This window comes from Haliaeetus albicilla, chromosome 18 (genome assembly GCF_947461875.1).
Source record: "Haliaeetus albicilla chromosome 18, bHalAlb1.1, whole genome shotgun sequence".
Lineage (NCBI taxonomy): Eukaryota > Metazoa > Chordata > Aves > Accipitriformes > Accipitridae > Haliaeetus > Haliaeetus albicilla.
This window is the reverse complement of record NC_091500.1, coordinates 29,893,259-29,915,012: the sequence shown is the minus strand read 5'-3', so window position 1 is coordinate 29,915,012 and position 21,754 is coordinate 29,893,259. Positions and strand designations below refer to the sequence as shown.

Here is a 21,754-nt window from a genome sequence, read left to right as displayed (position 1 = left end):
CCCCTTGCATCCATGGCCAGCCCCTTGCATGCATAGACACCCCTTTACACGCGTGTGCACCCACGTCTGCAGCTGTGTGTGTGCGTGTGTGTGTGCATGTGCATTCCCTTGCACCCCTTTGCATGCATGGGCACCCCTTTACCCATGTGTCTGCAGCCCCACGTGCCCGTGCACCCCCGTGTGCAGCTCCATATGTGTAACCCCTTGCACTTGCATGCACCCCCTTGTATGCTCTGCAACCCCTTGCACCCATGTCCACAGCCCCATGTGTGTGCACCCCCTTGCACTCATGTCACCCCCCCTTACCTGCATGTGCATGCCCTTGCACTCACACGTGCAGCCCCACATGTGTGTGCACCCCCAGCACGTCTATGCACTCCCTTGCACCCAGATGCACCCTTAAGCACCCGTGCACCCCCCCTTGCACCCCCACGTGCAGCCCTGCACCTCTGGGCACCCCTTGCAGGCACCTGCAGCCCCTTGCACACGTGCGTGCACCCCTACACGTGTTTGCACACCCTCTCCTGTGTGTGCACCCCCAGTTTGTGTGTGTGCACACATGTACCCTTCCTCCCACCCGTGTGTGCACTCCTATGCTTGTGCACCCACTAGGCCAGGGGGGACACGGGGGGGGCTGTAATGCACAGAGGGCACACGAGCGTTCGAGAGGATGCACGAGTGTGCAAGAGGGCGTATGGGCACGTAAGGGTGTGCACAAGTGTGCAAGAGTGCGCGGGAGCGTGCAAGAGGGCGTGCAAGGCCGCACACGGCGTGCAAACGTGCCAGGGGAAACTGAGGCAGGGCTGGTGGGGGACCCACGTGTCCGGGGGGGCCCCAGGGGCTGAGGGGTCCCGGGGGGGGGATCAGGCCTGATCCAGCTCCCCTGAAAATTTGGGGGGGGAGTTGCCATGGCAACAGTGGAGCCGGTGGATGAGGTCATCACTAAAATTAGGTGGGGGGGGGTGAGTCACCGCGGGGGGGCGTGGGCGGGGCTTAGCGTCACCCCGAAGGACCCAGGCGTGCGGGCCCGGGGGGGGGGGGAACACGACACGACCCGCCCCTCCAGGTGTCGTGTCCCCCCCGTGGTGACATCACGTCACGCGGTGACGTCATCCCGGTAAGGGATGGAGGCTTCCCCCCGCCCCCCCCCCCCCCCAAACGGGTCCGAACGGGGAAACTGAGGCAGCAGCGGGGGAACCAGCGACCCGGGGGGGGGGGGGGGGGGGCGGGAAGGGTGTGTGTCTGTCACGACATGCGACAGCGCCGGCCGCGTGTCGCGACAGAGCGGAGCTGGGAGGAGGGGAGTGGGGGGGGAGAGAGCGCCCCCGCCGACATGGCATGTCGGGATATGGCGGCCTGTCGCGACACGGGGAGGGGCGGGGAGAGTGGGACGGGCTGCGAGGGGCACACGGCGGTGCGGGGGCCGGGGGGGGGGAGCACACACGTGTGCAAGAGGGTGCACAGGCCTGTGAGGGCTGCACACGCGTGGAGGGGCTGCACACGCGTGTGCAGAGGCACGCGAGGGTGCACACACGTGTGCAAGTGTTTGCACACGCGGGTGCAAAGGGGATGCACAAGCGTGCCGGGGGGGGGCACATCCGTGTCGGGGGAGGGGGAGGGACACGGACACACGCACAGGTGCCGGCATGCGTGGACGCACCTGCAGGCCTTGCACGCGCGTGTGCAAGGGGGGCACACGCGCGTGCACGGGAGTGCAAGCACGTCTGCAAAGGGGCGGGGGGGGTCACACGTGTGCACGGAGCTACCCCCGCGTGTGCAAGAGCAGCTCACACATGCGGGGGCGTGGAGGTGGGGGGGGTGCGGGGGGGCACACGCGTGTGCAAAAGGCCTCTCGTGTCCCATCCCCCCCTTCCCCCAACCCAGGCCCCGCCGAACCCCGGGGAGGACCCGGGCGTCCGTGGCGGGGGGGGGGAAGAGGAACATGTGCCCCCCCCCCCCGCCATCCCGGCTGCATCCCTGGTCCTACCCCCCCTCCCCGCTGCCGCCCCCCGCCCCGGGCCTCCCCGCCGCGGCCCCGGTGCCGGTACCTGGGGGGGGGTCCGGGCCCCGCGCCCGGTGGGGGCGATGCCGGTGGTGCCGGTGGTGGCGGGGGCGATGCCGGTGATGCCGGGGGTGGTGCCGGGGCCGGGGCTGGGCCCGGCGGGGCCGGGGCGCGGGCGGGCGGGGCCGGTACCGGGGCCGGTGCCGCGGTCAGGGCGAGCGGCGCGGAACGGCCCCGCCCGGCGCTCGGCGCGGCCCCGCCCCGCCCGCCCCGCCCCGGCCCCGATACCGGCACCGGCAGCACATACCGGCACCGGCACCCCATACCGGCACCGGGACCCCATACTGGCACCGGCACCGGCACCCCATACCGGCACTGGGACCCTATATCGCCACCGGGACCCTAATACTGGCACCAGCACCGGCACCCCATGCTGGCACTGGGACCCTATACCAGCACTGGGACCCTACATCGGCACCAGGACCCCTATACTGGCACCAGCACCGGCACCCCATGCTGGCACTGGGACCCTATACCAGCACTGGGACCCTACATCGGCACCAGGACCCCCAATATTAGCACCGGCACCCCTATACCGGCACTGGGACCCCATATTGACACCGGGGCCCCCATACTGGCACTGGCACCAGCACCCTATACCGGCACCAGGACCCTATACCAGCACTGGGACCCTATATCAGCACCAGGACCCCTATACTGGCACCGGCACCAGCACCCCATGCTGGCACTGGGACCCTATACCAGCACTGGGACCCTATATCGGCACCAGGACCCCCATACTAGCACCAGCAGCCCTATACTGGCACTGGCACCAGCACCCCATACCAGCACTGGGACCCTATAACAGCACTGGGACCCTATATCGGCACCCCTATACCAGCACCGGGACCCTATATCGGCATGGGGACCCCCATACTGGCACCGGCACCCCTATACTGGCACCGGCACCCCATACTGGCATTGGGACCCTATAACAGCACTGGGACCCTATATCGGCACTGGCACCCCTATGCTAGCACTGGGACCCTATATCAGCAGCGGGACCCCCATACTAGCACCGGCACCCCTATACTGGCACTGGCACCAGCACCCCATACCAGCACCGGGACCCTATAACAGCACTGGGACCCCCATACAGGCACTGGGACCCTATGGAGGCACCAGGACCCCCATACCAGCACCTGGACCCCCATACCAGCACCAGGACACCCATACTGGCACCGGCACTGGGACCACTATACCAGCACCAGGACCCTATACCAGCACCAGGACCCCCATATTGGCATTGGCACCAGGACCCCCATACTGGCACCGGCACCCCCATATGGGCACCAGCACCGGGACCCCTATACCAGCACCAGGACCCCATACCAGCACTGTGACCCCTATACCAGCACCAGGACCCCCATACTGGCACCGGCACCCCTATACCAGCACCAGGACCCCATACCAGCACCGTGACCCCTATACCAGCACCAGGACCCCCATACTGGCACAGGCACCCCTATACCAGCACCAGGACCCCATACCAGCACCGTGACCCCTATACCAGCACCGGGACCCCCATACTAGCACTGGGACCCCTATACCAGCACAGGCACCCCTATGCCAGCACTGGGGCCCCCATACTGGCACTGGGACCCCCATACTGGCACCGGGACCCCTATACCAGCATAGGCACCCCTATACTGGCACCAGGACACCCATACTGGTACCGGCACCGGGACCACTATACTGGCACCAGCACCCCATACTGGCATCCCCATACCAGCACTGGGACCCCTCACACCGGCCCTGGGAGCCCCCCAGGACAAGGACTGGGACCCCCCAGTGTCCTCAGGACCCCCCCAGTATCCCCCGCCAGCCCCAGCACCACACAGGGGCCCCAGTGCAATCCCAGTGCTCCCAGTCTGGGTGTGCTTCTGTCCCCAGTGCTTCCAGTTTGCTTCCAGTGCTACCAGTTCAGACATCTCTGTTCCCAGCGTTCCCAGTCTGACCCCAGTGCTCCCAGTCCGACCCCAGTGCTCAGAGTCTGGGTGTCCCTCTGTCCTCACTGCTCCCAGTCTATTCCCAGTGCTCCCAGTGCTCCCAGTCCAGGTGTCCCCTGTCCCCACTGCTCCCAGGCTACTCCCAGTGCTCCCAGTCTGCTCTCAGCACAGGCGTCCATTTGTCCCCACAGCTCCTTGTCTGTCCCTGTCACACCCCGACGGCCCCAGCTGGTTCCAGTCTGACCATTGTCACCTCTGGCCTGTCCCCATCACTGCCCGTCCATCTGCCCGTCCCCCTCCCCGTCTGTCCCTGTCCCTCCCTGTCCGTCTGTCCCCCTTGCACCCTGCCTGTCCCCACTGTCCCCGTCCATCCCTCTCACACCCTGTCCGTCTGTCCCCATCCCACCCTGTCCATCCCCATCCATCTGTCCCCACCACGCCGCCTCTGTCCCCATCCATGTCCCCCCATCCCTCCCTGTCCGTCTGTCCCTGTCCCACCCCGCCTGTCCCCACTGTCCCCATCCATAGGTCCCTCCCTGTCTGTCTGTCCCTGTTCCCCCCTGCCTGTCCCCATTGTCCCCATCCATGGGTCCCTGTCCTTCCCTGTCTGTCTGTCCCTGTCCCCATTGTCCCCATCCATGGGTCCCTGTCCGTCTGTCCCTGTCCCCCCCCACCTGTCCTCATTGTCCCCACCCATGGGTCCCTGTCCATCCCTGTCCGTCTGTCCCCGGCCCCCCTGTCCCCATCCATGGGTCCCTGTCCGTCTGTCCCTGTCCCACCCTGCCTGTCCCCACTGTCCCCATCCATGGGTCCCTGTCCATCCCTGTCCGTCTGTTCCTGTCCCCCCTGTCCCCATCCATGGGTCCCTGTCCGTCTGTCCCTGTTCCCCCCTGTCTGTCCCTATTGTCCCCATCCATGTCTCCCTGTCTGTCCCTATTGTCCCCATCCATGTCTCCCTGTCCCTCCCTGTCCGTCTGTCCCTGTCCCACCCCGTCTGTCCCCATTGTCCCCATCCATGGACCCTTGTCCATCCCTGTCCGTCTGTCCCTGTCCCCCCTGTCCCCATCTATGCCCCCCTCTCCCTCCTTATCCCCCCCCGCCCCCGTCCAGAGCGGGAAACTGAGGCAGGACCGCCCCCCCGCCACATAGCCCCGCCTCCCGCGTCCTCCACCTTCCCATCATTCCCCGCGCGCGGGGGGTTGTGGGAAGCGTAGTCCGCCGCGGGGGAGGGGTTGGGGGACGCAGCAGCCGACGGCGGACTACGCTTCCCACAATCCCCCGCGCGGCGCCCCTCTCCTTTCCCATCATCCCCCGCGGGGCGGGGCCTCAGCGGGCGCCCCCTGGCGGCGCGGGCGGCGGGACGGAGCGCGGCGGGGATGAGCGAGGAGGGGGCGGGCGGCGGGGCCAGGCGGAGCGGCGGCTTCCCCAGGTACCGGACACCCACCTACCCCCTCCAAACCCCTCCTTACCGGGATACCCCCCTCCTTCCCCCCCTTCCCGGGATACCCACCCCCGTCCAAACCGGGATTATCCTTCTCCTGACGGAGAGAGGGAGGTTGAGGCCTACCGGTAGGCCCCTGGGGTTGTCCCTCGGTTACCGGGGTCTGCGGGACCGGGGTCTACGCTGCGTGTGTGTGTGTGTGTGGGGCTACAGGCCTGTCCCCGTGCTCTGTGGCGGTGTCACCCGTGTCGCCACGGCGTGTGGTGGCTCCGTCCCTGTCCCCGTGTCCCCACGGCGTGTGGCCGGCACCAGCCCCCTCTTCCCCTTGTCCCCCACGCTACCCGGGGGCTCCATCCCTGTCCCCGTGTCCCCCGTGCCACGTGGTGAATGCCAGCCCACCCTGCGTGGAGGCTTCGTCCCTCGTCCTCGTGTCCCTGCGCTGCTTGTCGGTGCCACCCCTGTCCCCATGTCTCCACACACCAGTGCAACCTCTGTCCCTGTGTCCCCACACCGTGTGGTGATGCCACCCCTTTTCCCACACGCCCACACGCCGGTGACACCCCTGTCCCCCCATCCCCACTCTCCACGTCAATGCCATCCTCTCCCATTTTACCCCCCTCGCCGGTCCCCTCTGCCCCCTGCTCAGGCTGGTGACAGCTCTGTCCCCATGTCCCCATCCCATGTGGTAGTGCCACCCCTGTCCCCCTATCCCAATGCCATGTGGCGATGCCACCCCCATCCCCACGCCCCCATGCTACATGGCAGTGCCACCCCTGTCCCCGTGTCCCTGTGCTGCCTGGCAGTGCCACCCACGTCCCCACGCCACGTGGGCCGTGCCAGTCTCTCCCACCACCCCGCTCCCCCCCAGTCCGTACCCCCACCGGTCCCTTCTGACCCCTGCTTGGGCTGGTGACAGCCCTGTCCCCAGCCTGGAGCAGATGCTGGCCGCCAACCCCGGGAAGACGCCCATCAGCCTGCTGCAGGAATATGGCACTCGCATAGGCAAGACCCCCGGCTACGACCTCCTGAAGGCCGAGGGACAAGCCCATCAGCCCAACTTCACCTTCCGTGTCACCGTTGGGGACATCAGCTGCACCGGTGGGTCCCTGACACCCTCTGCTTCCAGGGTGTCCCCCTGCCTCACCTCCCTCACCCCCACGCCGGCAGGGGGTGAGGTGGGGGGACAGCCCAGAGAGGGTGACCTGGGGTGGATCTTGCTTGCCTGGGACGTGGAAGAGGGCGGACAGTGAGGATACGGGGATTGTCCCCAGGATGCTGGGGATGTGCTGGGGGATCCCTAAAAAAGTGGGTCCTGGTGGGGGAATCACCTGGGATCCCAATGCCTGGGACACTCAGGGATCTCTTGGGACCCCAAAAAGTGAATCATGGTGGGGCATTGCCCAGGACCCCAATGTCTGGGGCACTCAGAGATCCCTTGAGTCCCCAAAAAAGTGGGTCCTGGTGGGGGATCCTCTGGGATCTGTAAAAAGCAGGGTCTGGTGGGGTATCACCTGGGACCCCCATGCTTGGGACACTCAGGGGTTCCCTGGGACCCCTATAAGTGGGTCCTGGTGGGGGATCGCTTGGGACCTCGATACCTGGGGATCCCCTGGGGCCTCAAAAAGTGGGTCCTGGTGAGGGATCACCCAGGACCCCAATGCCTGGGACACTCGGGGACCTCCTGGCACCCTGCTGCCGGGGTTATGGCAGAGGGATCCCCCAGGGCCCTGACCCCTGGGCTGTGGCAGCCGTAAGCACAGCCCGTGGTCTGCGAGGGGTCTGGGGGGGCCCCAGGCATCCCCCCCAACCCTCGCTCAGCCGGTGTCTCCCCCAGGGCAGGGGCCCAGCAAGAAGGCGGCGAAGCACAAAGCGGCCGAGGTGGCCCTGAAGCTGCTCAAAGGGGGGGACATGCTGGAGCCCACTGCCCCCGAGGAGCCCAGGTGAGGGGGGGACGGGATCCCCAGGGTGCTGGAGGATCAGGGTGGGGGTCAGGGTGCAGCGCAGGATGGGGTTGGAGGGAACTGGGGGGGGTCTGGGGGGTGCTGGGTGCACAGGGGAGGGTGTTGAGTGTGTCCAGGAGGTGCTAGGGGAACTTTGGGGTGATGGGTGGGGGGTGCGCAGGTGGTCTGGGGGTACCCAGGGGGTTGGGAGTACCCCAGGGGTGCTGGGCACCCAGGCCTGGTGTGTTTGTGGGGGGCCTGCAGGGGCTTGAGGGTATCTAGGGGAGTTTGGGGGTACCCAGGGTGATTGGGGGTGCTGGAGGACTTGTGCATCCCAGGGGATTTGGGGGGTTTGGGCAGCTCAGTTGAATCTGGGGGTGCCGGGGTGGGGGTTGAGGTGGTGGGGGATTAGGGGTGTCTTAGGGGAGCCAAGAGACTTGGGGATGCCTGGGTGGGGGCTAGGAATACCAGGGGATCTGGGGTCCCAAGGGAATTGGGGGTGCCTGGCAGGATTTGGGGCACCCGAGGGTCTGGGGGTACCTGGGGCATCGGCAGGGAGAGAGGTTTGGGGGGGCCAGCTCGGGCGTTAACGTCTCACCTTTTATCCCCAAGCTCTCCTTTCCCCCCAGAGCCCCCGGTTGAGCTCGGCCCCGTGGCCACCCCCCCAGCACCCGCCGCGCCCCCACCCTCGCCCAGGTAATGGGGTGGGGGGCACCCAGGTGCCGGGCCTGGGCAGGGGGAGCACAGTGCCCCCCCAAAAGCTCAGCTCCCGGCACCCCGTTACACCTCCTTGCCTCCCCAACCTGGGGGTCCTGGCATGGGGGAGCTCAGAGCTGTCCCCCCGTCGTGCCCCCCTCATGCCGTGCCCGTCTGCCCCACGCAGGGGCACCCCCCTGGAGATGAAGACGCCCGTGTCCCCCCCCCAGTCGGAGTGTAACCCCGTGGGGGCTCTGCAGGTGGGTGACACCACGGGCTGTGACAAGAGGAGATGTGCCCCTGCCGCCCCGACTTGGTGGCTGTCCCCGTTTTGGGGCTGACGAGCCTGTTTTGGGGATGGCCATCCCTATCCGGGGGGGCCATGCCCCTTTGGGGGTGACCTTACCCATTTTAGGGGTGGCGGTGATGTTTGGGGGTTTCCTCTCCCCAGCTGGGGGGTGCTCTTGCCCCTTTTGGGGACGGTTATCCCTGTTTTGGGGATGGTGGACCTATTCTGGGGACAGTTCTCCTTGTTTTGGGGACAGTTCTCCCCATTTTGGGGATGTTTATCCCCATTTTGGGACTAGTTATCCCTGTTTTGGGGACAGTGGATACATTTTGGGGATGGTTATCCCCATTTTGGGGACAGTTATCCCCATTTTGGGGACAGTGGACCCATTTTAGGGACTATTATCCCCATTTTGGGGACGGTTATTCCCATTTTGGAGGCAGTGGACCCATTTTGGGGCTGGGCCCACCTGTTTTGGGGATGGCAGCTCCTTTCTGGAGGCAGCTCTCCCCATTTCAGGGGGGGGGTCTGTGGCCCTGCCCTCCCCAGACCCCCCCATTTGTGTGTCATCCCCCCCCCGCCAGGAGCTGGTGGTGCAGAAGGGCTGGCGCCTGCCCGAGTACACGGTGACACAGGAGTCGGGGCCGGCGCATCGCAAGGAGTTCACCATGACCTGCCGCGTGGAGCGCTTCGTGGAGATCGGTACAGGGCCGGGGCAACCCCCCTCCACCCCCCCAACCCTGGGTATGTGTCGGGGGACACGACAGGGTGCCAGGCTCACCTCGGTGTCCCTTGTCCCCTCCCCGCAGGCAGCGGCACCTCCAAGAAGCTGGCGAAGCGCAACGCGGCTGCCAAGATGCTGGTGCGGATCCACAACGTCCCCATGGAGCCACGGGAGGGCAGCGAGGCCGAAGTGGAGGAGGACCAGTTCTCCATGGTACTGGCCGGTGAGGGGTTAATGGGGGACACGGGCACCCCGAGACCACCCCGGGGGGGCCAACGGGGGACACAGGCACCCCAAGATCACCCTGGGAGGTTAACAGGGGACATGGGCACCTCTGTACCCCCTATTTCAGGGCTTATGGACCCCCAATGATTAAAGTTGGGGGGGCAGTAGGGCAGGGGGACACTCAAGGGTGACCTGGGGGGGGGCCCTCTGGATTTGGGGTCCCTGGCTGGGTGGGCTTGATCCCCATGGAAGGTGCTTGAATAGGGGGGGAGGTCCTGCAGTTCCTAGGTCCCCATGTCTCCCGAAGGGACACTGCGTGGGGGTCCCAACAGCCCCCACATTACTGGCATGGCCCTACATTGGGGGTCCCTGAGCCCCCTTGTCCCCAAAGGGGTCCCCATGTCTGGGGGTCCTGGCGGTGTCTGAGCCACTGTGTCCCCACATAGGGTCCCTATGGTTCCTGAGCCCCTGTACCTCAAGGGTGTCCCTGCACGGGGGTCCTGGTGGTCCCCGAACCCCCACGGGTGTCCCTGTGTTGGGGTCCCTGTAATTCCCAAGCCCCCATGTCCCCACGTGGGGGTCCAGAGGGTCCCTGAGCCCCCGTGTCCCTGCATGGGACTCTGGGTGGTCCCTGAGCCCCCACATCCCCGTGCAGGGGTCCAGAAGGTCCCCAAGCCCCAATGGGGGGTCGGGATGGTCCCCGAGCGCCCTGTCCCCACAGGCAGGCCCCAGGCTGGAGGGTCTGCGGGGCCGAGCGCCCGGCTGCACCTGGGACTCCCTACGGAATTCGGCGGGTGAGAAGATTGTGCAGCTGCGGAGTCACCCGCTGGCACCCATGGGTGCGGGGGCCTGCGCCCTCCTGCAGGAGCTCTCCGAGGAGCAGAGCTTCGCCATCAGCTACCTCGACATCGGTGAGCATCCCCTCCTCTCTGGGCACCCCACCAAGACCCATGGGTGCCTCCGCCTGGGCTTGTGGGGGGGTGTTGTGGGTGGTTTGCGGGGGTGGGGTGGGGGGTTAGGGTGATGGTGGCCCGTCCCCATGTCCGTCTGTCCGTCCCCCAGATGCGTTGAGCCTCAGCGGGCTGCACCAGTGCCTGGTGGAGCTGTCGACGCAGCCGGCCACGGTGTGCCACGGCGCGGCCCCCTCCCGCGACGGTGCCCGCTCCCAGGCCGCCCGCAATGCCCTCCAGTACCTCCGCATCATGGCGGGGGGCAAGTGAGCCCCCCCCACTCCACCTACCCACTGACACCCGGACGGACCCACAGACACTCCGACAGACCCACAGATGGACCCCTGGACTCACTGACCAACACACGGACCTCGGGATGGATGCCTGGACCCACTGGTGGGCACCCAGACCCACCCACGGACACCCAGACAGACACCCAGCCCCACTGACACACCCTGTGGGCACCTGGACCTGCTGACAGACAGACGGACAGACATGTGGCCCCCCAGACGGAGCCCTCAGGGCCTGGGGGCACCCTCCGTCCTGGACCCCCCGGGAGCAAGGAGGGTCCCCAGGCGAGCCCCCGGGAATAAAGCTGGGGGGGGTTTGTAAACTCCCCGCGTTGGTGTCTTTTTGGGGGGGCTGGGGGACATTTGGGGGGGGGGCAGAAAGGGGGCAGGTCTCCCCCCGAGTCCTCCAGGGGCAAAACCAGAGCAAGTGTTCAGGGGTGAGTGGCAGCAGTTTATTGGGTGACGGATGAACCCACAGACAGACGGACTCATGGACGGACTCAGGGACGGACTCACGGACGGCTTTCCAGACGGACAGCTCCAGGAACGGACAGAAGGATGGATGGACGCTCAGCGGCGGCGGCCGAAGCGCTGCGGCGTCGCCATGGTCCAGAACGGGGCGGCCGGAGGGTCCCAGCTGCGGGGGCTGAGCCGGGCCTGGGACCCCCCCTGCAGCCCCCGCCCGAACCTGCGGTGGGGACACTGCACCGCTGACACCCGCCAACCAGGACAGACGGACGGGGACGGACGGATGGATGGGGATGGACAGACAAGGGATGCACAGGCACAGATGGGGTCAGAGGGACAAAAGGGGACAGAGGGACAGAAGAGGATGGACAAACGGACAGGGCTGGGCACGATGGGGACAGACAGACAGAAGGGGATCAATGGAGCCAGCGGGACGGACAGACACAGATGGGAACAGACGGAATGAGGGACATGGCTGGGGACGGACGTACATGGACGGACGGACACCAACGGGCACCCCCATCCCGGCACTGGTCAGGCTGCCCCCCATCCCCTCTGGGTGCCCCCAAACCGCCCGGGTCCCCCTGCTGTCCCCAAACACCCGGGTCCCTCGACGGCCCCGCTGCTCGCCGGTTCCCCCTGGGTTCCCCAGACCCCCCACCCCCCCCCCCCCCACCCCGGGCGCCCCCCCCCGGTCCCGCTCACCTCTGCGGCTGGAGGAGGGACCCCGGGCTGCGGTCGGGGCGCTGCAGGGAGCGGAGCAGCGCGCCCAGGGCGGCGGCGGCGGCGGCGGGGGGGGGCTGCCCCGGGGGGGCGGCGGCGACCTGTGGAGGGGTCGGACGGGGGGGTCACGGTAGCCCGCCCCCCCCAACCCGGAAAGCCCGGTCTCCTGCCCCGGCCGCAGCCCCGCTTGCCTCCCCCCCGCCAGCCCCGACGGCGCGGCGCGGACCGGGGCTCACCGGGTCCGGGCCGGGGCCGAGGTCGAGGTCGGTACCGGGGTCGGGGGGTCCGTGGCAGCAGCGGGCGGCGCGCAGGGTCCCCGCCAGCAGCAGCAGCAGCACCAGCAGCCGCCCCGCCATCGCCCCCGCCGCCCACCGTGGCCGCCCGCCGCCTTCGCCGCCTTTTATAGCCAGGCCGGGCCGGGCCGGGCCGCCGGGGGGGTCCCGGGGGAGCGGGAGATTGCGGGGATCAATCCTGGCCCCGCCGCCGCCGGGCGCCGCTAATTAAACCCATTTACCAGCCGCGACAGCCGCCCCCGGGGACGGACGGACGAACAGACGGACGGACGGGGAGGGCCCCGCACCCCCTTCCCCCCCCGGGACCCTCAACCGGCACCACCGGAGCTGCCCGCCCCGTCGGAACAAGACGCTCCCCCCGCTCCCCGTCCCGTCCCCGGGACCCCCCCAGTCCCGCACCGGGACCCCCGCCCGCTCCGCCGCGTCCCGCTGCCGCCACCCCGCGGCCGCTCCGCGCTCCTGCAGCCCCGACGGGGCGGCCGCGGCCCCGGGTTTCACCCCCTCCCTCCCAGCCAAATCCAGCTGGAATCACCCCAAATCCTCAGCCCGAGGGTGTCCCGAGCCCCTGCCCGCCCCCCCTCCTTCCCCGCAGGCTCACCTGCTGTATCAGCCAGGGGGGGCAACAGCCCCCCCGTGTCCCCAAGCCTGTCCGACGGCCGGACGGTGTCACCCAGGTGATGGCTGAGGGTCGTCACACAGCCAAAACTGTCACCCCCAGGGACACCCCACGCCGCGTCCCCCAGCCAGGTGATGGCCAAGGGTTGTCCAAGGTGACACCAGGGTTGTCCCCAATGGAGCGGGACCCCCCCCCAACAAAGCAGAGGGCAGCAGCCACCAGCTCCTGGGTAATATTTTAATGTTATATTTGCAGCATAAATAAAAGGCACATTACATGTTCGGTACGACGCGGCCGAGGTGGGGGGGGGGCGGGGGGCTGGGACATGTGTCCCCCCCTGCGTCCCCCCTCCATGTCCCTGGGCCCTTGCGGGGGCTGTGAGGACCCGCTCACAGGAGCCTGTGCGGAGGGGATCCCTCGGGGCCCGGGGGGGGCCGCGGGAAGGGGTTACAGCTAGAAAACCATTTCATTGCATAAGGAGCTGCACATCCGTTCAGGAAGTTGATATATGTCTATATAGGTCTGTATATACTCATAGATATGTTTTTTTTTAATAGATACTACACCCTCGTGGTTACGCTTTCCGGAGGGGGTTGGGGGGAGTGGCGTGTGTTTCCTTTTTCTTGGCTTCTTCCGTTATTGATCATCAAAGCTCGCCCTATGAAGCAGCTGGGGGGAACGGGGGGACACCCAGGACCCTCCTGCCGTGTCCCCAGGGACCATCGGGTCCCTCTGTCACCTCCTGGGCTCGTTTTGGGGCAGGAGAGCATCACCGCTGCCTGAGCCCGCCTGTCCATGAAACTGGGGGGGGGGGGAACAACACCAAACAAAAACAGCTCCACAAGTCCAAAGATGACATATTTCCCGACTAAGCCATTGAAATCCAGGACCAGTTTGTGGGGTGGGGGGGGAAAGGTGGCACCAAACCCCCCAACCTCCCCAAGTCCTGAAGTGTTTGGAGGCCAATGAGGAGATCTTCATCTCCACCGAGGGAGAGGAGGGAGCGCTCCCCTCCATCACGAGCCCTCCTGGGGTTCAGCATTGCCCTGGGGCAGGGGAACGGCTGCCCTGGGATGTGTTTTTCAGCCATTTGTTTCTATTCGACATTACAGCAAAGACGGATCCATAAAAACCCCCGACTCCCAATGGCCGATGCCACGAGTTGGGCTCTCCCCAACCCAAGCGCAATCTAAATGCGACCTTTATAAACGCAGCAGGGCTTTCCCACGCTCCTGCGAGGAGCCCCTATATCGCTCTCCCCTCATCCATTAGGCCACGGAGGAAGGATGGAGATCCCAACCGATCCAAACGCCACTACCGCAGAGATGGGTTTTGGGGAAAAGCACGCGGGAAGCCACGGGACTGACACCAGCACTAACCGGGGTTTCGGTTAAGGCACCGCGGCTGAAGCCTGAGGGATGGCAGAGGAAAGTGCAGGTGCCCGGCGAGCTGCTGAGTGGAGCTGGCCAGGTGGCTGCCAGCCCCCAGGAGCCTCTGAAAAGCGGGAGAAATGATCTTGGAGAAGAAATCAGGTTGGCTTTCTTTGCCCCATCCAAAGACATCCACAAAGCCTTCAAGTGAGAGTTCAACCAGCATAAGAAAAAGCCACCTTCACCCTCACCCATCCTCACGGGTCTGGGGGGGGACCCCGCATCACCGACCTGCCAGAAAGTCTGTCTTTCCAACCAAAACCAACCCCTAACTACCACCAAAACTAAAGCACATCCTCTACAGTTACTGCCATGCTGACCTAGAGAAGAAACCGCCTCCAAGAGAAGCGATGAGGAAGGAGGAGATGATGTGGGGCAGAAACCCACCAGCCGTTCGGCTCTTTGGAGCTGTGTGAAGTGCTCAGCGGGGATTTCCACGCCTCGGAGCCCAAAGGCTCCCTGGGAGCGGCATGGGCAGCTTGGCTCCGGGAGAGGAGACCACATCAACCCTGACTTTTCGGCAGCTGGCTTTTAATTACTTGGGCAGCCCAATGTATCCACGCATGGCTGCTCTACCGGCATGGAGGTGCTGGAGAAAGTGCTGGTGGAAAATGCTCTCTCTACGTACCCTCCTGTCCAAAAAGCCTGGGAAGTCACCTCTTAAAAACCAAACCTGTCCCTTCTGCTGGAAAAGTGACAGCCACCCCAGCGTTGCAATGTTCAGCCCCCTGAGGTTTAAGACCTCCTCAGCATCAGCTCTGCCAGGCACCTTTTGCGACCCCAACAAGGGATGAACCTCACCCATGTGCCCAAAAAAATCACATTTATGGCTTGGGACATCCATCCACTGCACTGGGATGGGACCAGAGAAGTCCCCCGTTGCCTGAGGCTGGCAGGGGGAGATGTGTTAGCTATGCTGGATCTTTGGCTACCTTCCTCATTGCGGGCTCAGCCTGTCCAGGCCGGGAGGATTCCTGCTTCGCACTTGTCTCCCTCCCTGCAAGCAGGGCTGCTGTTAGCACGAGAAACGGGGACCTGAAACCTGCTCTGGGACCTGCTTTTGCAGCAGCAGTGCAGGTATCGAACACTGTTGGGGTAAAACACACCTGAAGGGGGACACGGGAAAGCTGCAACCCTGTCGATTAAAAAAAATAAAACGTTAAGGTATGGTCAAACACTTGTTCCCCGATTATTGCTGCCCAGGTTTGGAGCTTTACAACCACGTTTTCATGGGTTTGCAGGTTTTTCAAGGCACTAAACACTTGCAAGCGGAAGGGAGCTGAGATGGGAAGATGCTGGAGCGGGGCAGCACTGATGACATCAGGAGCACCGAGGCACAGAGGGACGAGGAGAAAAGCTGCTCTTTGCATCCCCCCCCACTCGTCACCAGCAAGGTCTGAGGTACCTCGTGATGCCTGATGGTGCTATGAGGTCTCAAGGGTCGGAGCAGTCAGGGCAGGGAAAGCCCTTTTGTGGGACACAGACAAGTCGCAGGCAGGCTGGGCGATCTCAGCTCTCCAATCAGGCAAAACTGGGTCACTTCTAGTCCCTAAGGGTAAAAGTAAGGGGTCGGGGAAGCTGCTGCATCCGATGCTAACGCTGCCACGTGTGTGTCTGTCCCAGATTTGCTGCCTCTCCAATGTTACCCTTTGCTCCCTCCTTCCAACCCTGCCAGCAAAGCCACCAGATGCTCCTTGCCTCTGCCTCACCCACCAGACCCTGACACCACGAAGCGAACAAGGAACTGGCGCTGGGATCAGCCCAGAGCTCAATTCCTCCTTTCTCTATTCTTTCAACGAACACTTTTCCTCGACAGACGGAGTTTTTCTGCAGAGCTGAACACTTGGTGAGCCTAGGAGGAGCTGGTGAGCTACAGTCGGCACTGCCGGACACAAAACCGCTCGCTCCCCGCATGCTGTCCCAGCTCCTGGCTCCGAGCACTACGCACCAAGGGACAGGGACCCAACGGCTGCCGGGCGACGAAGCAAATATGTTTACAACACATTTTTGTCATTCCTGCTATTCCCAGACAAAGAAAGAGAGAGACACACTTGTTTCAAAGTCCCCTGAAATAAACTGAGGAGATCTGAAGACCAGAGCAAATCCCTTTGCTGCAAGACAGGTCATTTTTACACCTTTTTGGACCACGTGAAGGAGCAAAAGGTTTTCTGCTGTTCCCTGTCACAGGTCTACAGCCTGCATCCAGCAGCAGCAACGAGAGGAAGCAGAGCTGGGCTGGATCTCGTACCTCCTGCGAACCCTCTGCCTTAGATCCTGGCCCCCCAAAAAGGTTCTGATCCCCCAGTGTGCCTCAGCTGGTTGAAACCCCTTTTTCTCCAGGTCACACGGACTTAAGGCACGCCAACCCCCCCGTGTCCTGTTCTCACAGCTCACTCTCACTGCAGAAACACATATCGTGTCAGGATAGTAAGAGCCAAAACATCTGTCCACACACAGACTCTGCAGAAACAGTTTTACAGAAACAAAAGGCGGGTCTGGGGGGGCTACGCAGCATCTGAACCAGAAGTGCAAACTGCCGAGGCCAGAAGTGACCCTGATTACGCATAAGATGACTCTCAAGATGAGCAAGAGAAACCAGAGGAGCGCAAAAGCAGCACTGTGTCAAGACAAACCAAACCCAGGAAACGCTGCGGTCGATACTGCCGAGAAGTCGACGAAAACCTGAAAAAAAGAGGAGAGGAAGAAGACAGATCCCATTGATAGAAAAACCAAACTACTGAACTTCCCCATCCATAATGGGATCTGGGTTCCTTGCTCAGGCTTTGCTTTGGGTTTTGCTGTCCCTGGAAACCTTCCAAGTCTGGATAAGCCAAACGTAATCACTTTGACAAACAAACTTGGCTCAAAAGTGGCGAGTGCAACCTGAGGTGGGCGAGAGCTCAGGTGAGGAGGGACCTCCCGAGAAGGAGACGAAGACCAAGGGCTGATGCAGCTCCACGGACTTGTGGCGAGGCTCCTTCCAAGAGCCTGAAAAGCACCCCTTCCCAAACCATCAACTCCACTCGCTTGCCCAGGGCCAGCGGCAGCCTCGGGAAGCACACACAGACACACACGCCTGCTATGCCCGCCCAGCAAGAAAGCAGACCTGAATCCAAACATCTTTCAATATCGAGGTTGGGTTTTTAACCTGCCCTGTGAAACTGGAAGCTCTGTGAATCCTTCATTTGCTCTGGCTGGGAAGCAACAGATGCTCCATCACCGAGAGCAGAAGATAATCATGAAGAAGAGGTAAAGGACCGGGCAAATAGAAACACTACTTTGTGCTCTCTCCTTTTGTAACAGGCAACTAATTCACAATTTAAGGCCACCATTATTAAGGTCATCGAGGTTATGTGTAAAGGAGATGATCCTTGGAAATGGAGGGATTTGTTTGCTAAGGTGTACAGTGGAGTTGGGAGCAGATGATGAATTCTGGGACTTGCATTACTACTGCCTGCTGGGCTGGCTCATCCTTTCATGTACCTCCCAGAGTGCCTTTGCACTGGTCCCAGCAGACGCAGAGCAGCACCAATTTACTGTAAGGAAGACTGAAAGCAGCCCCTCCACTGCTAGAAGAGACGGTACCTTTTCTCCAGCAACCACAGCGTCCTGTTACAAGAGCAGCACGTGAACGTCTGCAGCTCCCAGTGTGGCACAAGTGACCAGGAACGCGTGTCCCCACCCGGCCCCGTGTTCCCCTCTCCCAACTGTTGGGCACAAACTGATTTACAGCGATTACACTCCCATCATGTCCAAATCTGTCACTGGCATCTTGGGAGTTAGCATGTGACAAGACTAACCTCGATTCCTTTAACCTCAGAGCTCAAGGAGGCTTCTTGTGCGAAGGTGCAATGTTTCAGGTAGCTAGAGCAAAGGGGGGAGCAGATGCCTGGAAGCAGCATGCTGTTAAAAATAAAATACATTGACAGCACAACTAAATGTCACAGCCTCCCAAGAGCTATGTTTTCCTTTGCTGAGAGTGGAGGAGGAAGGAGGGGGGGTACTTGGAAGAGTGAAAGCGCCAAGGGGATCCACCAAGCATGGAGGTTTAGTGTTAATGTAACTGATACCTGAAAGTGAACCTTTCAAGGTGCTTTTCAAAGTGAGGCTCTGTGTGTTCAGATGACTCTCTGAGTTGACGGATCGTCAACTGAAGGATCGAGAAAAGCACTCAATCCACGGCCATCCTGTGGGGACAGGCAATGGCAAGGCAGCGACTGGGGGCCAGGATCTGTACAGGCTATGCAGTGTAAGAAGCGCCATAGCTGCCCTTAACTCACTTGAAAAAAAAAAAAAAAAAGAAATAAAAATCCTTATCGGCCCCCACTCATCAGGGACTTAGTAATGGTCAGTCTCTCTGGCTGCGAGTTCGCGGTTAGCTCCTTGTCACACGCACAGGCTGTGACATCATCTGCCAGCAGACTGCGACTGTGGAGCCATGATGACGTGTGACGGTATCGGCATGCTCAGTTCTGTCCTTTGGCTCGCCATCTGAGTGAGCACCGAAGTAGCAACCGCTTCTGCTGCCGAGCGGACGCTGAGCCCGTTGGGGGAGGCCGTCACGGAGCTGTGCTGGATGACGGGAGCAGGCGAGCCGGTGGGCTCAGAGCTCTCCTTTGGGCTTTCTGCTTGACCAGAGAAGAAGGGGATGGAAAAAAGAAAACAAGGTTAGAGAGAGGCTGTGCGTGTTGCTATCCGTGTTAGCAGCGAGGTGATGGGATGGGAGACTGCTTCTGCCTTGGAAGGCATGCAGAAATTAGCCAGGTATTTACTTAACACTCACCTTTCCAGCCAAAGCAGCCTGGAGCAGAGAGGCTGATCCCTACAGGAATCCCAGGTCCCCCCACCAAGCTGGGCCCCCCCCAAGCAGCTGCTTGGCAAAGCAAGTGAGGACTGGAAATAAAACTGATTAGAGTTGGGACAGAATGACCCACCAGGTCCGGCTGGCCACATCCCTTGGAGAAACACCACCGAATCTCACTGAATTCATGCCAGGAAGGCATAAAGCGCAGGCTTCACACCAAGGATGGCAGACCCAGCGTAACCTTTATTGTAATAAATCTGTTTCCTCATTATAAGAAATGAACTTTCCTACATGTTGTTTCCTGGCGTGGTACTTGGTTCAAGGCCATTTAGCCCAGAGACTGAATAGTTCCTTCAGAGTCCTTACCATCTGTTGGGTGAGCACACAGGAAAGCGTGCAACAGAAACCCTTCTGCAAAGGCAGGTTTTTTTTGGCCATTTTTTATATAAATTACCTGGTTTGCTCTTTATTGTTCTCTAGAACATTAAAATCAATTAGAGCCCATTACAAACTGTTTGCTTGCTCGATTTCTTTCGGTAACTTGAAGCAATATGATTGAAGGGATGGGAGGCAAACAAAGGCAGAGACCTTCTTCCGTGCTCTTTTCTCAGCAACGCAGATTGGTTTCCAAAACTTTGGATTCTCTCCCACAAACAGCCCACTGTGCCCAGGCAGAGCTTCTAACACAGAGGATAATTTGTGACCTATCAAATGCCAAGGCAAGAGCAATCAGACCTCTCTCTTTAGGGGTATGCGCTCATTATCTACAGATGTCAGGAGGAAATTCCCTCCTGTGCACTTGGCTAGATGAATTACGGGTAAGATGCAGTCACCTTCCTTTAAAAGAGCAAAATAATGGCATGTGCTGGGATACTTCTTCCACGTCAAGAGGGTAAACCCCATGACACCCAGGGGAAAAAAAAAAAAAAAAAAAAATCAGAGAAGAGGTTTACAACCTTACTGGGCACTGGCAAACGTATTTTAGGGCTCAGTTTTCTACCAGGTGCTTGAATACTGTACCCCTTTCCCAAATGGGTTTTACCTTCCCTTGTGAAACCTTGGCTTGGCCTTCGCCAGCATATTGAAAGATGCGGCTAGCGCAGCAGATTTGAAAACTGACTTGGCGGTGAGAGAGAAGGTCGAGCAGAGCAATATAATAGTTTGGCATCCCAAAAAGGAGATTTACAAGGTATTACAAATAAAACAACCCAACTGTACATGAGGCAGCTGTAATTCCATCGAGGGAATCTGGCATTTTTGTTTAAGGACCTGCTTAGTCACAAATCTCAATAATAAAAAAGGCAGCCAGGGAGGGGGGTATGGGGAGGGAGGTGTGAATTTCATTTTTATTATTCAGATGTGTGATGAATTCCTATTATTGGAGTAGACAGACTGTGAGGAATAATAATAGGAACTGTAAACTTTGGAAGTTAACAGGAAAAATCATGTCGCCTCTCTGCATTATACACAGAGCGAACACCTGTCTGCAAGGGCTGGGGGACAGCGAGGATTTTCACGACCACATTACTCAAGCTCTGAGTCACTGTAATGAGTGAAAATAAACTGGCTGTGCCAGGCCCTGTACAGCACGTATTTGTGCCTCACCGCACAGGCGAAGAGCGTTTCAGAGACCCAGGAGATGGGAATCAGGAGGCAATCAGGAAGGACAGTGCCTGCTTTCTTGGCTTTTGTTTTCTCCCCCTTCCTTTTCTTATCTCCATCCATCCCTGCCTCTCATCCCGTTAATCTAGGCAACACTAGGGGACTCCAGCATCCTCCCAAAGTCTTTGCACAAATACCACAGCATGGAATTGTTATTGCAGAGATGACATAAGAATCCAGACATAATGTTTAGCTCCCGGGTTGATTATAATGAAATAGGCAGCATTAAAAAAAAAAAAAAAAAAAAAAGAAAGAAAGGAACAAAGATAAAGAGAGGCCTTCTTACTTCCAAACCCGAGCCAATTTGATGTGAATTGCAGAGAATGAGATATAGACCCTCATGATGTCATTTATAGAGTCTGGCCTTTTCTGACTCTGGCTTCGCTTTCAGAGCAGCAATAGTTTTTAACTTCAAAGAGAATATCAAGTGCTTGGCACGCTGCCTGGGAGCGAGTGGAGAGATGCTGGCCCGCACTCCAGGGCGAAGCGGAGATATGGATCTCTGTCAAATATTCCACACTACAGAGACATGGAGGGAGATGCACTACCTCCTTCCCTCGGCGCTTTTGCACCATGGTTGCCCTCACTGCCTTGTTGCAAGATCTTATAAACCACGTTAAAGTGCCAATTTGCAGTGCAAATTTGCAGGTCCAGCCTGGGTGGACCCTCCTCAATACAGAGGCTATGGAGGCAATACCAGCAGAAAACACAGGACCAAGGTCTGTCCTGTCCTGCCTGGTGCACTCACTGGAGGGTGATGGAGCAGAGACTAAGATGAAGACTCCCTTCCTTTATGCCTTATGCAGGTTTCATCTGCTTAGACCTACTTAAAGGGTAGTAAGGACCAGAAAATGTCATCACTCACCGAGATAGCCCTGTGTTTTCTTCTGTAGTGCAGTGACGGGGCAGTCCTTGTGAGCCAGCAGGAGCTGTTTAAGTTGAGCAACTTCGTTCCTCAGTAGCATAACTTCATTCTGAGATTGAAAAACAAACATGCACGTATGCATCACTCATGCTCTTGACAGCAGCCTCTAGCAACATAATTTGTGCCCTGCAAACTTACAATTTGTTGTCTAATTTGAGATGCCTTTGGCCCAAGAACATCCAAAGTTTCTGGGTTTGGGGAATTTAGCGTGCAAGACACGTACTGCAGCATTTCCCTCCAGCAGCCCCCACTGCTGGCTGGAAAGCC

At 60.9% G+C, this 21,754-nt stretch overlaps 3 protein-coding genes across 8 annotated transcripts in view; 1 reads left to right on the top strand and 2 right to left on the bottom strand.

Moving 5' to 3' along the window:
* Positions 1–5,320: 5,320 nt before the first annotated feature.
* Positions 5,321–10,883, top strand: TARBP2 (TARBP2 subunit of RISC loading complex). Its single transcript, XM_069806299.1, has 9 exons — positions 5,321–5,440; positions 6,369–6,550; positions 7,287–7,392; positions 8,005–8,088; positions 8,276–8,348; positions 8,962–9,079; positions 9,187–9,314; positions 10,048–10,237; positions 10,389–10,883. Exons 1-9 carry the CDS (start codon positions 5,388–5,390, stop codon positions 10,544–10,546), a joined length of 1,092 nt encoding a protein of 363 aa, XP_069662400.1. The 5' UTR covers positions 5,321–5,387; the 3' UTR covers positions 10,547–10,883.
* Positions 10,884–10,996: 113 nt separating this feature from the next.
* On the bottom strand, positions 10,997–12,113 carry NPFF (neuropeptide FF-amide peptide precursor). The gene is made up of 3 exons (XM_069806525.1): positions 11,994–12,113; positions 11,740–11,858; positions 10,997–11,254 (listed from the first exon to the last, which is right to left on the bottom strand). Exons 1-3 carry the CDS (start codon positions 12,111–12,113, stop codon positions 11,137–11,139), a joined length of 357 nt encoding a protein of 118 aa, XP_069662626.1. The 3' UTR covers positions 10,997–11,136.
* A 776-nt stretch (positions 12,114–12,889) lies between these two features.
* Positions 12,890–21,754, bottom strand: part of LOC104313723 (cyclic AMP-dependent transcription factor ATF-7) — a 70,349-nt gene continuing 61,484 nt past the window's right edge. For all 6 annotated transcript variants that reach the window (XM_069806292.1, XM_069806293.1, XM_069806297.1 and 3 more), the window contains 2 exons: positions 21,428–21,536; positions 12,890–18,721 (listed from right to left, as the gene is read on the bottom strand). In XM_069806292.1, the coding sequence (XP_069662393.1) occupies positions 18,504–18,721; positions 21,428–21,536 (327 nt within the window). In that variant the 3' untranslated portion in view covers positions 12,890–18,503. The remainder of the gene's footprint in view (positions 18,722–21,427; positions 21,537–21,754) is intronic.